General features: G+C 39.2%; 1 protein-coding gene and 1 long non-coding RNA gene across 8 annotated transcripts in view; one reads left to right on the top strand and one right to left on the bottom strand.

Moving 5' to 3' along the window:
• The window catches only part of ATM (ATM serine/threonine kinase), a 128947-nt gene that overhangs the window by 103798 nt on the left and 8933 nt on the right, over positions 1-16216 (bottom strand). For 6 of the 7 annotated variants that reach the window (XM_042958873.1, XM_042958872.1, XM_042958875.1 and 3 more), the window contains 3 exons: positions 12363-12527; positions 2738-2903; positions 1665-1903 (listed from right to left, as the gene is read on the bottom strand). In XM_042958873.1, coding sequence (XP_042814807.1) covers positions 1665-1903; positions 2738-2903; positions 12363-12527 — 570 coding nt within the window. Of the gene's footprint in view, positions 1-1664; positions 1904-2737; positions 2904-4160; positions 4274-12362; positions 12528-16216 lie in introns of those variants that run through there. The other variant, XM_042958878.1, reaches the window with a different exon arrangement.
• LOC122231279 lies at positions 12103-16158 on the top strand. The gene is made up of 2 exons (XR_006208468.1): positions 12103-12142; positions 15790-16158. It is a non-coding gene; the product is annotated as an uncharacterized LOC122231279 (long non-coding RNA).

Raw genomic sequence — 16216 nt, 5'->3', positions numbered from 1 at the left:
CTTGTGACAATATCCTTGCCAAACTCTACTTTGTAAGTGTCCGCTTCATGCTCAGCTTACCTGTGTTTCCTATAAAATTCTTCAATAGTCTGATTTTTCTCTGATCAACTCAATGAAAATCTCAATCGAACTTTAACTGTGTCTCTACCCTGAGGCAAATGTAATTAACAGGCTCTGTCATTTACATGAGGACCAAGTTCTCACTACATCATTTAGAGAAAAATGTTACCAGTTCCTTTAACTGGTGTACAAATGACATGTTACCCAGACTTCTCATTACTCTGGTCACCTTTCCCTAAACACACTCCAGTCTACTAGATCTCTCTTCAAATGGTGACTGTCCAAAATCTGGTAGACAGAATACTCCCACTGTCATCTGACCCGATGGGTAACAAAGGAGCTGTTACTCCCCACAAAGAACCATAAAATCTACTGACGCAGTCTAACACTACGTTAGTGTTTCTGGCAAACTCACCATCCTGTCAATTTTCATCCTAAATATACCATTAACTAAAACCCTAAACATATCATGCCATCCCATAAATTAAGCCTGATCTTCATCCTGGTGAAAGCTGTGTGAAAGATGACAAACTAAGAGAATCCGCCATTCTTTGACTTCAGTAGTTTCTCGGGCCACAAATACTCTAACTACACATACTAGAAGAGCCCATTAAACATTGCTACTTTTGAAAAAAATTGGCTATAACTTCTCCTCCATTTTAGCTGCTATTACTCAGTGTAGCATGATTTCCTAACACAGTCATTACGCTCGCCATGATGAATTCAACCAAAGGCCAGTACAAGGCCAAAGGTAAACACAGCCTGAGCATGGGGGAACTCGTTCAGTTCCTGTTCCACCCAATAAAGTTCCCTTCTACTGAATGAAGCGAAACCATCCCAGCAGTACTCTTTCTATGAAGGTGTAATTGACATGCAATGTTAGTTTCATGTGTACAACGCAATTATTCAGTATTTGTATAACCTTGTGAAATGACCACAGTTAAGTCTAGTTAACACACCTTACATAACAAAACAAACAAAAAAAAAAGCTTCTTCCTTGTGATGAGAACTTTTAAGATCTACTATCCTAGCTGCTTTCAAATATGCGATATGTATTAACCAGCAATACTCTCTTGATGAAAAACGAAGGTAAAGGTATCAAAGAGGAGAAATCATTCATTTCTGGTATTCCCAGCAAACAGGGGCCTGGATCAAGTATGAGGTTTAAAGCAGCATGTACACATCTCCCTGAGGAACTGACTAATCTGACTGCTTTGGGTCCATATTTATCTTTTCTACCTCCCAATAAAAGCCACATGTAAATAAACAAGACCCTGCCTTCTCTGAACTCTTTTACGCTATAGTATGAGAAATACCTTTTAGCACCTAACTGCTGCATCATCAGCTCCCAGAGGGGACATCGCGTCATATTTGTGTTTCCTCGTGATGCCTAGCAATGTACTAAACAAACGCACAATATGACTTGCTACCACAACTTCAAATTCTAAAAAAAGTGTGAGAAATATCCCTGTGACTAATACCATTATCAAGCACAGTAATCCATAAGAAGGTCATAACCTCCTACAAAATACAATTTTCATACTTAAGCCCCTACATTTCGATGAGGAAGTAAATTCAAAACAGCAAAAACTGCCTTTTATTACCTTTCTCTTGGGTTTTAGCTCCCTTTGGATGACGGATATAAATTTGCAGCTGAAATAATTCAATAATCACTTCTTTTAAACAATCATTAAGTCTGTGTTGAGTCCAAATATAAAGCAAGGTAGGAAGAACTTCATCTCCTAACTGACACACGCAAATTCGAAAGTTAACAGCCAACGTCTTGAGGAAGATAACAAATGCTGCTAAGATGTGGTTTAGACCTGCAGAGCTCTTCTCTTGTCTGTCACAGAAAATAAACACACTCCGCTTAACAGGGAAGACAATGAACACTGAAGACAGTTATGAAGTTGCACGCTGGAAAGAAAAAAGTATCTAATCTTCAAATAACAATAGCCTTAGTTTCAGAACTATTCAGGAAACAAATCCTAGTGGGACTACAGGCAGCAACAACATTATCTGGTGCTAGGACACCAGCTCTCTCTGCTGCTCAAACACCATGTATACAATGTTTCATATTATAGACTAATGCAGCACAAATGTAAGATATTGATACTTCCAAAATACACGAGTTCATTTTTTCTTAGTACATCTATTCTCAAAAATGGGGAAAATCAAACTACTTAAGAGGATATTTATCTTTTTTAATAAAGCAGCACTGATCTCCCATCTAAAAACATCATTTTCATGTTCTGCCTCTGGATATTCAAGAATAGCTGGAGTGATACTTTCTTTAGGAATCTACTAATTCTACTACAATGGGCCGATGTTTTTGTTTTTGTTTTTTTAATTGGTAACAGTTTCAGATGCTAGATCTAAAAGACAGACTTGCAGAGCACCTGGGTGGCTCAGCCAGTTAAACGTTTGACTCTCGATTTCAGCTCAGGTCATGATCTCACAGTTCATGAGTCTGAGCCCCACGTCGGGCTCTGGGTTGATAGCATGGCACCTGCTTAAGGTTTTCTGTCTCTGTCCCTCCCCTCTTGCCCTCTCTCTCAAAATAAATACACATTAAAACACACACACACACACACACACACACGCACTGAAAATAAAAGATATACTTGCAAAAAGATCAAACAGATTTCCAATACAGAACAAAACGAGACTAGATTACCTTGCATGATGAATCGCTTTGGAAAAGAAATCCAACAATTTGGAATTCAATCCATCAGTTTGGGAACAGCACCCTCTGGCCACAGCATGAATTATTCTAGCCACTAAAACTCTATTAATGTCTTGTGCAGGTTTAAGGTACAGATTGAAGTACACAGAGAACAACTCTTAAAAAACAAACAAAAAAAAAACATTTTAGTTATGTTATCAAAAAGAAAATTATCAAAGCATTTAACTTAAAGGTCTGCTACAATTTAAATTTCAATAATCCCATACAGACAAAAAGATTAAAAATTACACTAATTTACACTCAAAACAGTAAAAGTGTTCAATCAGTATTCAATGTTATGTTAGGTAAACTGCCTTCGAGAGGAACAACTTAAGGCCGCAGACCATGTGCAGCCGGCCCTCAGACAAGCTGTGGCACCTCTTCAATATCTACATCCTTCCATGCAGGTCTAACAGAGCATGTGACACAGGGCACACACAATCTACTATTTTGTTTTAAAGCCGGTTGATTAATAACACGTGTAAAATATATCAAGCGCATCAAGAACCATGTCAAGGGGATAACATTTTATTCTACTTGAAACCTAAGGAATCAGAATGCCAGTTTCCTGGGTGTTGGCAGAAGACAAGATATTCTTGATCCGAGAAAAATGACAGTTTATTTCTCACAGCAATGACAATAGCCACAGGACCTTCCTTCTTACATAAATTCCTCAGCCCCAAAGGCAACCTGAAGGGGGGCAAGGGACATGATACAAAAGTGAGCTACATTATAGAAGAGAAATCTCAACCACCTGTAACAAACGGGCAGCAAGCAAGCCTGTCCTTGCTCTGAGCCTCGGAGCCTCAGAGCCTTGCTCTGAGGAAGCCATCATCTCTGGCTTCCAAGGTCTGCTATACACACGTACTTAAAAAAAAGTCAGGACGGGGCGCCTGGGGGGCTCAGTCGGTTGAGCGTCCAACTTCAGCTCAGGTCATGATCTCACGGCTCATGAGTTCGAGCCCTGTGTGGGGCTCTGTACTGACAGCTCAGAGCCTGGAGCCTGCTTTGGATTCTGGGTCTCCCTCTTTCTCTCTGCCTGTCTCGCACGCATGCTCTGTCTCTCTGTCTCAAAAAGTAAATAAACATAAAAAAAAAAAAAAAAAAAAAAGCCAGGAATAAAGCAGCCAGTGTCTGCTCATAAGACACGCAGAAACATTGAAATGCATTGAGAATCATCTCCCAAAACAATGAAAACCAAAGTTGCTAATGCAGGATTTTCTTCCCATAAAGAGAAAAACACAAAGTCCTTGGCTGGTAAAGTAAGACTAACACCATGGGTATCTGCCTTTTCAACTGTATAATATCACATAATTCTGCAAAAATAGTTTACAATCAGTTATCAAATACAAAAGAATAAGGACAATATAAATACCTCAAACATGATAGTAAAGAAAATGATCGTTCAAATGATTCCTATCGTATCTGACATCAATTTATGCAACTCTACATCAGTGCTTCCCAAAGTTTCATCACGACATACAACACCTAAACGGTAAAACTGTGAGTTAATACACACAAACGTGGAGAAGAGAACACAGGAGTGGTTACCTTACTCTTATTAGTTGGTAGGTGCAGAGAGGTGAAATGAGAAAGCCAACTGTCTTGGATTAAAGCTCAAGTTTTAGGGCATTTATGTTAGATCAGGGAAGTTGATCCCAATTCTCATAGAATCCCACATACTATCCTAGCAAGCGGTTAAAAAAAAAACAGTATAAGCCGTCAACAGAAGTCTCAGAAGCAAAGAGTCCAACTTCTTCAAAAAAAGGCTGTAGGACATGCCTCCAGGTGGATTCACTTCCTCCATGAATTCAACAGACAGAAAAGCTCAAAGAATGAATAGTAAAGGAACATGATATTTAAAAGGACTTCTGGAGTTAAAAATTTGAAATTAAATGTAGATTCCTTAGGACTTTATACATAGACACTCATGCTATCTGCAAACTGGAACAGTTTTCTTTAGTCCTTTCTAATCTGTACGCCTTTTATTTCCTTTCCTGGCCTAACTGCCCTGTCTAGAACCTCTACTGCAAGGCTCAACAGGAGTGGGGAGGGCACACATCCTTGCCTTGTTCCCAGTGTCTTTTATGAGTGGTTTTAAATTATCGATTCATAACTATTCAGAGTATCTATTTCACAGTGGGTGAGTTCTGATAGGGTGTGGTTTAAAGGAACTGGTCCAGAGGCATCTGGGTGGCTCAGTCGGTTAAGACCTGACTTCGGCTCAGGTCATGATCTCAAAGTTCCTGAGTTCGAGCCCTGCATCAGGCTCTGCACTGACAGCTGGGAGCCTGGAGCCTGCTTCAGATTCTGTGTCTCCCCGTCTCTCTCTGCCCTTCCCCCACTCACGCTCGGTCTCTCTCAAAAATAAACATTAAAAAAAAAAAAGAAGGAATCCATAAAGGAACTGCTGCATTTAAATGCATAGAGTTGTCCATAGTACGTCAATACTCTTTTAATAGCTGCAAAACATGCAACTGTATCTATTTCCTTCCTCATATCAGCAATTTGTGTCTTCTTTTGTATGTGAGTCACTCCTGCTAGCGGTTCTAGATTTTCTTGACGTTGTCAAAGAATCAGCTTTTTATTTAATTAATTGTTCTCTCTTGTTTTTCTGTTTTCAATTCCAGTGATTTCTTTACTTCCACTTGCTTCAAAGAGTTTGGTTTTGCCTTTCTCGTTTCTTGATGTGGAAGCTAAGGTTACTGATGTGAGACTTTTCCTCCTTCCTAGTATGGGCAGTCGATGCTATAAAAATTGCCCTTTCCATATAACTTTAGCTGCATTCTACAAATTTTGACATCTTGTATTTTTTTTTTCATTTTCATCCAGTTCTAAGTATACTTTGATTTCCTTGAAGACTTTTCTTTTGACCCATGAATTCAGAAGTGTGTTATTTATTTTCACAAAAGTACTATTGTGGTAGGGTCCTCTCCCTAACGGGAGAAAAAAAGGGAGAGAAAAGTTCAAGGTAACCTGGCTATCCGCCTGCGTGACAACATCCCTCATGACCTTGGAAACTGAGACTACTTAGACTGCATGTTTATGTGTGTTACCATATATGGGGAGACAAAGAAATAGAAAATGTATTTTAAAAAACTATGCCATGAGGGGCGCCTGGGTGGCTCAGCCAGTTAAGCGTCCGACTTTGGCTCAGGTCATGATCTCGCAGTCCGTGAGTTTGAGCCCCACATCAGGCTCTGTGCTGAGAGCTCAGAGCCTGGACTGCCTTGGATTCTGTGTCTCCCTCTCTCTGACCCTCCCCTGTTCATGCTCTCTCTCTCTCTGTCTCAAAAATAAAACGTTAAAAAAAAAAAATTAAAACAAAACAAAACAAACCTATGCCATGTGACGTTGAGTGCTCAGTTCTTTGGGTAGGAACCCAACTGAGTGGTGCTGGCACAAATAAAGTTCCTTCCTGGATAAAAAGCTTCCGTGTTTGGGGCACCTGGGTTGAGCATCTGACTTCAGCTCAGGTCATGATCTCATGGTTCATGGGTTCAGGCCCTGCATCGGGCTCTTTGCTGGCAGCTCAGAGCCTGGAGCCGCTTCTGATTCTGTGTCTCCCTGTCTCCCCCTCCCCTGCGCACGCGCGCTCTCTCTTGCTCTCTCTCTCTCTCTCTCTCTCTCAAAAATAAATAAATGTTAGAAAAAATTAAAGAAAAAAGCCTCGGTGTCACGACTCTGCGAGAATCCTGAGGAAACAGGGTACTATGGTAGAATATGAAAAGACAGGAACAAATTTAGAAGGGGAGACCAGAACACAGCAGTGGCATTAAGTTGAGACCTGCAGGATGAGAAGAAACCAGCCAAACAAAGGGTAGCCTCTAACAAGAGGAGGACACGTCATGAGGCAAGAAAGGGCTTGCACTCTCGAAACAGTGCGAGATGATCCATAGCCGTGTGAGAAGGAAATACTAGAACTCTTATTTTTTAAATTAGAAGTAATTACAAATAAAAAATTAAGCTCTACTGATGTAGAAATCAATAACGGCCATTTGGGAAGAGAGCTTTGGCAGCTTCTTATAAAACTAAACCAAGTTTTACCATATGATCCAGCAATCATACTTCTTGGTATTTACTGAAATGAGCTGGAAACCTATCTGCACACAGATGTTTATGGCAGCTTTATTCATAACTGTCAAAGCCTGGAAGCAATCAAGGTGTCCTTCAGTGAATGAATGGAAAATTACAGTGTGGCACATGCAGCCAATGGAATATTATTCAGCGCTAAAAAGAAGTAAGCTATCAAGCCACGAGGGGGCACGGAGGAACCTGAAATGCATATTACTAAGTGAAATAAGCCAGTGTGACAAGACTATGTACTATGACCACATGATACCAACTACATCACATTCTGGAAAGGCAAACCTAGAGAGACTGTAAAAAGATCACTGGTTGCTGGGGATCAGTGGGAAGGGAAGGATGAACTGATAGAGCACGGAGGATTTCCACGGCAGTGAAACCATTCTATGTGACACTATAATGGTAAACACCCCTCATGACACATTTGTCACAATCTATAGAACGGACGGCACCAGGAGTGATCCCAATGTCAACTGTGAATGCCAGGTGACAGGAGGGGTCAGTATGGGTGCGTGGACTGAAACAAATGTGCCACTCCGATGCAGGAAGTTGACGAGAGCAGAAGCCGTGCCTGTGTGTGAGGGCTCGCGCGGACTCTGTACTTCCTGCTCAATTTTGCGATGAATCTGAAATGGCTCTAAAAAAATGCAGTCTGTTTGTTAAAAAGTGTCCGGAGACCACTGGGTTAGAGAACCTGAATGAGGGCCACTGTAGCCAGAACACAGAGATCAGAAGGACGGGGGCAGGCTTTTGGTTAAGGTCAGAGAGGTAGGCAGAGCTACCCCGCGCTTCCAAGGCCGAGCAAAGGGGAAGTCGACATTTCTTGCCAGTTTTACAGGAAAGCCACGAGAGGTTTTCACGTTTCTTCCTTCCTACCTCATTAGAAAACCTGCCCTCTTCCTTGGGACAATCCCAGAGCTCTTCCTTTGGAAACACTTATTCTCAGAAAACACAGTCCGTTTTCCTGTGTATTCACACACTCTCTCTGCATGAAATCCTTCTGATTACATTTAGGTATCCTCTAGTTACTCTCCTCTCTAGCAGGACCCCTCTTTCCCTTCACCTTACGACCAAAGCTTTGGAAAGTGTCGTTTTGCTCTTCCATCTCCTCACTTGTCGCTCAAGCTCTCACACCCGTCTGTCACAGGATTGAACACCATCAACCAACTGACTCTAGTTGCCATTTACGGAACGAATCACCCATAACAGCAGATAGACTTTCTTTCCAAATGCATATGGAGCATTCATCAAATTAGACTTTATCCTGGGCCATAAAAGAAGTCATAATAATTATAAATACGTTATAAGAAGTATGTTCTCTGGCAATAATGTAATTAGACTAAAAACCATAAAAGGGAAAATGAAATAAAAAATAGGAAAGTACCCCCAAACAAGTGGAAATTAAATAACACACTTCTAAATAATCCACAGGTCAAAGAAGAACTTTCAAGAAAAACAAGTCTTGAAGAAAAATGAAAATGTAACAATGCCAAAATGCGTGAGATGTGACAAAGCAGTGTTCAGAGAAAAGTTTATTATATTAAATACACGTATTAGGAAAGAAGCTCTCAAACCAATGATGTAAGCTTCTACGTTAAGAAACTAGAGAACAAATTAAACCCAAAATAAACATAAGGGAAGAATAATCCCAGAAATCCATAACGAAAGAGGCAATACCAAATCAAGCCTACATACGTTAAAAGGACAACAAGGTAATAATGTTTAAGAACAACTTTACGCTCCTGCATTAAACAATTTAGATAAAGTATACAAATTCTTACACAAGTTATTAAAGCTAACTAAAAAAGAAAGAAACTAAACATTCCCATATCTGTTAAAGAAATTGAATTCATAGTTAAAAATCACCTTCCAAAAATAACCTTCAAATTCAATCTAGTAATACGTAAAAAGAATAATACATCATGCCCTAGGAGGGTATGTCCCAAGAATGCAAGGTTGACTTAACTTTTGTATACCAAAGAACACTATTGTCAGCGTTAAAGCAACCCATGGAATGGGAGAAAATAGTTGCAAACCATATATCTGACAATCGGGGGCTAACATCCAGAATATGTAAAGAATTCCTACATTTCAACAACAAGATAACAAGCTGATTAAAAACTGGACAAAGGAGGCACCTGAGTGGCTCAGTGGGTTAAGCATCCGACTTTGGCTCAGGTCAAGATCTCACCGTTCCTGAGATCAAGCCCCACGTCAGGTGAGCTTAAGCCCAGCACTGACAGTGTGGAGCCCATGTGGAATTCTCTCTCTGCCCCTCACTCTCTCCCTCCCTCCGTCCCACTCTCTGCCCCTTGTGGGATTCTCGGTCTCTGCCCCTTGCTCACTCATGCCCTTTCTCTCTCTTTCACTCACTCAAAAATATATAAATAAATAGACACACAGATACATAGAATAAAAACTGGACAGAAGACAGGAATAGATACTTTTCCAAAGATGATGTGCAAATGGCCAATAAGTACATGTTAAAGTCATTAGAGAAATGCAAATCAAAATCACAACGAGACACCACTTCATACGCATTCACATTAGGAGGACTACTATCAAAACAAGAAAAAGAACAAGTGTTGGTAGTAAGAGTGTGGAGACACTGGGAACGTTTGTGATTGTGGATCTGTAAAACGATGCAGCCCTTGAGGAAAAGTTTTGTGGTTCCCCAATAAATTAAACACGGAGTTACCATATAATGCAGTAATTCTACTTCTGGATAAATACACAAAAGACCTGAAACAAAGGACTCAGGCAGCTCTTCCTACCCAAGGGTCCTGTCCTGTCCCTGTGCTTTAATAAAATCACCTTTGTGCCACCCTCCCCCCCAAAAGAAAGGACTCAAAGAGCTATTTGTACGCTCATGTTCATAACAGCATTATTCACAACAGCCAAAAGGCAGAAACCACTCAAATGCTCAATGACAGATGAATGGATAAACAAAATGTAGTATATACACACAGTAGAATATTACTCAGCCTTAAAAAGGAAGTAAGTTGCGAGACACACTACGACATGGATGAACCTTGAAGACACGAGTGAAATGGGCCATTGACAAGAGGACAAACACTGTATGATTTCACTTACACGAGGCGGCCAGGGTGGTCAAACTTACAGATACAGAAAGCAGAATGGCTGCCAAGGGCTGCAGGAGTCAGTTTCAGTTTGGGAAGATGAGAAAAGTGTTGGAAATGGAAGGTGATGGTTGCACAACAATGTGGATATAATACGTAACGCCACTGAACTGTACACTTAACAATGGTTAAGACGGTAAATTTTATGTCATGTACGTTTCACCATTTAAAAAAATCATACTGAAGCTCTTTGTCAATAAGATACAGCAGAAAAAAAAAAAATAAAAGTCACACAGCTCAGAAATGAATGGAAAAAACACAGATACAGGACTGCCTAAAGACAAAACCCCACAGAAGCTAAAAAAGAACTCCTAGATCTAATAAGTGATTTTAGCAAGGTCCCAGGACACAAGATTAATACACTAAAATCAGTTGTACTTCTGTATGATAGTAATGAACAATACAGAAATTGAAAATTTTAACATTATACAATTTATAAACTATTGCTATATAAATCTAATAAAAATATACAAATCCTGTATGCTGATAATCATAAAACATTGATTTCTTTACGTCAAAAAAGACCTATTACAATGAGCACTGGGTGTTGTATATAAGTGATAAACCACTAAATTCTACTTTTGAAATAAATACTAACACTATATATTAACTAACTTGAATTTAAATAAAACTTTGGAAGAGAACAACAACAACTACAACAACAAAAACAAAGACCTAAACAAAGAAATACATCATGTTCATGGATTAGAAGACTCTACATGGTTAAGAAGTCTATTCTTCCTTAATTGTTCAGTAGAGTCCGTGCAATCCCTACCAAAATCCCAGCAGGGTTTTTTGTAGAAATCAACAAACGGATTCCAAACTTTGTATGAAAATGCTGGCTGGCTTCAGGCCATCTTCTCATCTCCTCAAAACTCTCCCTCTAAAAAGTCTCATCCTTAACCATGGGCTCCATCAACATCACTACTAAAGATGGGTTCTGAACATAAACTTCACTTCTTGAGCAAAGTCCTCATTAGAGAAGCAAGTTCTCATCAGAGGAGGGAGCTAACTAGAAAAACAATTCAACCAAGGGGCAGATGGTGAGAAGTGAAAGTAGTATGCTTAAAAATAAAAAGAGCGTTTCAGAGAACATGCCAGATGATGGAACCATACTTAGGATGCTACAGGAAGGACCACCTTTGTTTCAGTGAGACCCGTGGTTACATGTAATAATCTAAGATACACAAACCCTCTGAATACTTAGGATGGACCACTTTGGTCATAGACAGGTGTCACAGTATCCTGGATATCACTAGCCTATTCTCTACAAGACTTGTTGAGGGTCGGATTTGGGACACAGCCTCCCTTACGTCCAGAACAACAACAGAGGCCCCAGATGACATCTAAGAAATTAATACAGCAGCTCAGAAGGCTTTCCTTCATGTGGGAACAGTAGAGTATAATGCAGAGCACTGATCAGGTCACGGTTTTACCATCCACATGTATCTCATTTTGAAACGAGAAACTGACGACAAATAATACAGACAAACATCTTTTCAGGTAGTCAGCAAAATTTATCTTGAATACTTACAATGAAAAATACTGAGCTTTTAGATTTTCAGAGGTGGTTGTATTAGACGACTCTGACATGGCTTAAGAGTGGCTTCACTAAAGCCAAATCCCATTCTCACCCATTGAACCCACTCAGCAACGGAAATGCTCCACCTCTGAAATCAATAAACTCAAATGTTTCAGCCTCTGACCCTAACTTCCTTCCTTTGTGGTCTCTACTAACTTTCACCTACAGGCTGTCAAAAACACTCGATTCCTCCCTGGCACCCACTCTCCTCATCTTGTAGTCACTGCGGCCTGTACATCCTGTGCTATTCGTGATGTGCGCTACCTTACAAGTGACCTGCTACAAGCCTAATCCAATGGATTCTTCTGTGTTTTATCATTTCCACCACACTTAAAACGTCATCCCCCTTCCAACCTGAAACTCTGTTGCTTTCACTTCTACAACACCTCTCCCTACTGGTTTTCTTCTTTGTACTTTAATCATGGTGGGGTTTGGGTGTCATTGATCTGTGAAGTCATGGCTTCCAAACATATCTATGTCATAGTGTGTTAGAATTTTTGGTTTACTTGGTTTTTTCCTGCCACTGGCCTGTCAAGTTCTTGAGGACAGGTATGGCTTCTTTCAATTCTGTAACTCCTTACCTATGATAGAGACAATAACTTCGGAAGTCCTTAAAAAATGAAACTAGGTGTTGGATTCTGTAACCATTTCATTTTACCAGGATACTGTGAAACGGCCAGGTCATTTGGGGGATACAGATTCCGACCAGCCTTTTAGTGACATTTCATTTCACAGAAAAAATTCAAAAATAACAAACTTCAAAACATACCTAGCCACTGTTGCTGAGTTATTTCACACCAGTATTTTCTCACTGAAAGAATATCCTTGAGCAGTATGTTGCTGCAGTCGGCTCCATAAACAGTACCATTAAACGAATCTTTCACCGTATCCATGACATAATTCAAGAGTTCTTGACATTTTAGTCTGGGTGCTCCTATTTAAAAATAAACAAGCAAGTAAATAAAAACGTATAAATCTTAAGACAAATAAGAACACCTGGAAGTACAACTATATAAATAATTCCATGTGGGAAATTACTATTAACCTCTTTCTCACAGAGCAGGGAGCAGCAAACTACGGCCCGTGGGCAAAATGCAGCCAGCTGCCTGTTTTGGGAAATAAAGCTTTACGGGGCCACAGCCACATCCATTCATTTATGTATTGTCTACAGCTACTTTTATGCCACAACAGCAGAGCTCAATAACTGAGACAGACTAGAGAGCCTGAAAAGTCAAAAACGTTTACAGTCTGGTCCCTTGACAAAAGAAGTTTGCTGATCTCTATGGGAATATATAGCAAAAACAATCATTCATCCTATCCTTAATAATTCACAACTTCTGGAATTAGACCTAAAATGATCCAACGTTTCTTGGTACTTTTTAAAAAGAACGAATTCATTAGAATAACTTGAGATTGTAAGGAAGATATTTACACTAAAAATCAAATTACTTTCAAATCCTACAACAGCATGTATGGCATGTAAGTATGTAAGGCAGTAATATTTCCTCTTTTATTTACTAGAGGTCCCAAAAATTCAGTACTAAAGGATATACTCTTAACAAAAGGATATTTAAAAACTGTTTCTTATTTTCAGCAAATCACACTGATGTTGCGGCTAAAATTTTATCCTATTTCAACATTAACAATCTTAAAACCACACATTAACATTTTTTTTGTTATAAGCTATCAGCAGGTCGCAAATCATAATGTATCTGATCATATTCTAGTTCAGCATTTTCATACGGTGACAACCATCAAACTACAGTAAATAAATACACACTGACATAATCGGAGTACTATTTTCATTTGTGGCCTCTATTACAATTTTAGGCATCTCTGGCCAATCATGAAATGCACAATCCCACGATCCTCTGCTTTAACACCCTGTGTATCTTTCTCTTATGGTCCTTGTAACATTTTCTTATCCATAACGTCTGTTATATTATAATATTCCTAAGGAATTAATCTCTATATTGCAACACAACCCAGTAACTGTCCTAAATAGTGTTTGCTTAGTAAACATTTATTAACTGCATAAATTAATGTCAGGATGAAATCACATTTCCCTATGGTCTTAGTCCCAACATATTTCCTTCCTCTGCCAAATTTGAGAAAGGCCTCAAGAATTATGCTGACATTCTTTTCTATAAAAATCTGCCTCCAGAGGACAACTAAGTTGGCTGAAAAGGATTTAAGGAACCTCACAGAACTTAACATTTTACAAATGTGCTTTGTGCAGAAGCAGATAAATGCCTACATAAAAGAATGACCAAATGCTTATTGGTTCCTTCCCAACTGTCTTTTTTCAATCTGTTTCTTTCGTCACACTTTGAATACCAGTGCTAACTAAGTCTGGCAAAGTCTGCACATGTGTTTCAATTCCCATCAATTCTCTCACCTCTTTGAAAAACACAAGGAAGTGAGATGACATAATAGTAACACCCTACCTTTGTTCTGAGGTTAAAGACATTTAAGTTACAAAGTTAAACCTGAAACTGGAGCACCTGGGTGGCTCAATCAGTTAAGCATCAGACTTCAGATCAGGTCTTGATCTCAGGGCACATGAGGTCACGAGTTCGAGCTCCGCATCAGGCTCTGTGGTGACAGCTCGGAACCTGGGGCCTGTTTCAGATTCTGTGACTTCCTCGCTCTCTACCCGTCCCTCACTCAAACCCCCCATCTCTCCCCTTCAAAAATAAATAAACATTTAAAAAAAATTCAAAGTTAAACCTGAAAGAAAAGGAAGCTTCAAATGAAAACAACCACTTTTCAACCATTTAAATGATCTTATATTGATAATTTTATCTACTCTTTCCTATAAACAAAATATTGATACTTTCACACATTTTCAAATGTGATGTCCACTGTTAATTTTGTGACTGAGGTCTTTTCACTCTAATGCAAAATTACATGCTGCAAAGTTTTCTGAGGGGTTACAAATGGGCTTGGGTATCATTCTCTCCTTACTCTCTAAGTACAGATTAAAATCTAATAAGAACCCAATGTCAGTAGCCAAGAAATCAAATTTTAATAAATGCAGGGCTATCCTACAGGGCAAAAGCAGGTGCAGAGTATTTCAGTGTAGCTTTCCTCTGTCCATGCTGGAGTCCCTGACATGGGCTTGCCCCTATCCACACAACTGGCATCTCAGAGCTGGAAAAATAAATTTCTCCTAAACCACCACTTTTTAGACTCAAGTCTCATACCACCATTCTAAAATATCATTTGCTAACCATCTGTATCCTTCTACTCAATAACATTTACCAACACTGGCCTTTTCTGATTCTTTTTATTTTACTAAGTTCCTTATTTTAACTCCAAGATAGCCTACAGTGTCATATTTCTTTCAGGTGTCCAATATACAGTGACTCAATGGCATTTCTGATTCTTAAACTAAACTTGGTATCACAAAGCCACATTTTTTTAAATTTATTTTTAATTGTTTTCAGTTTACATCCAAATTAGTTAGCACATAGTGCAACGATTTAGGAGTAGATTCCTTAGTGCCCTTTAACCCATTTAGCCCATCCCCCCTCCCACAACCCCTCCAGTAACCCTCAGTTTGTTCTCTATATTTATGAGTCTCTTCTGTTTTGTCCCCCTCCCTGTTTTTATATTATTTTTGTTTCCCTTCCCTTATGCTCATCTGTTTTGTCTCTTCAAGTCCTCATATGAGTGAAGTCGTATGATTTTTGTCTTTTTCTAATTTCACTTAGCATAATACCCTCTAGTTCCATCCACATTGTTGCAAATGGCAAGATTTCATTCTTTTTGATTGCCGAGTACTACTCCATTGCGTATGTGTGTATATATATATATACACACACATATATATATATATACACACACACACACATATATATATATACACACACACACATATATATATATACACACACACATATATATATATACACACACACATATATATATATATATATATACACACACACACACACATATATATATATATATATACACACCACATCTTCTTTATCCATTCATCCTTCGGTGGACATTTGGGCTCTTTTCATACTTTGGCTATTGTTGATAGTGCTGCTGTAAACACTGGGGTGCACGTGTCCCTTCGAAACAGCACACCTGTATCCCTTGGATAAATGCCTAGTAATGCAACTGCTGGGTCGTAGGGTAGTTCTATTTTTAGTTTTTTAAGGAACCTCCATTCTGTTTTCCAGAGTGGCTGCACCAGCTTGCATTCCCAACAAAGCCACATCTTTGAAGAGTGAACAGAGTTTAAGCCGAAGAGTCTGTACACAAACATTTCTGCTTCTAGCTTTCAGGATTGTATGAAGCCCGTTTCTTTACATGAGCCTACAAGGATCCTGTGTTTTGATTCAAAAATATGAACTCTTTAAAGCATTCACCGCATCAGTTCAAAATGGAAATATGTGGCTCAACAGAAGCAAAAAAATCACAGTTATTTTCTTTTTTAATCAATAGAAGGCACAGTTATAGTTACAAGAGTGGGTTTTGACTGCCAAGAAAGCCACTGTGATCTCAAAATGAGTTACAAGTATAGAATAAAAGATATACGAGTCATGCACTGCTCTGTACCAATCAGAACATACCTATAATTGAGTCCCACACTTTGAGAGAGAATTA

The sequence above is a fragment of the Panthera tigris genome, chromosome D1 (assembly GCF_018350195.1).
Source record: "Panthera tigris isolate Pti1 chromosome D1, P.tigris_Pti1_mat1.1, whole genome shotgun sequence".
Taxonomy (NCBI): domain Eukaryota; kingdom Metazoa; phylum Chordata; class Mammalia; order Carnivora; family Felidae; genus Panthera; species Panthera tigris.
The sequence above is the reverse complement of the archived record's forward strand: the minus strand, read 5'-3'. Positions and strand labels throughout refer to the sequence as shown.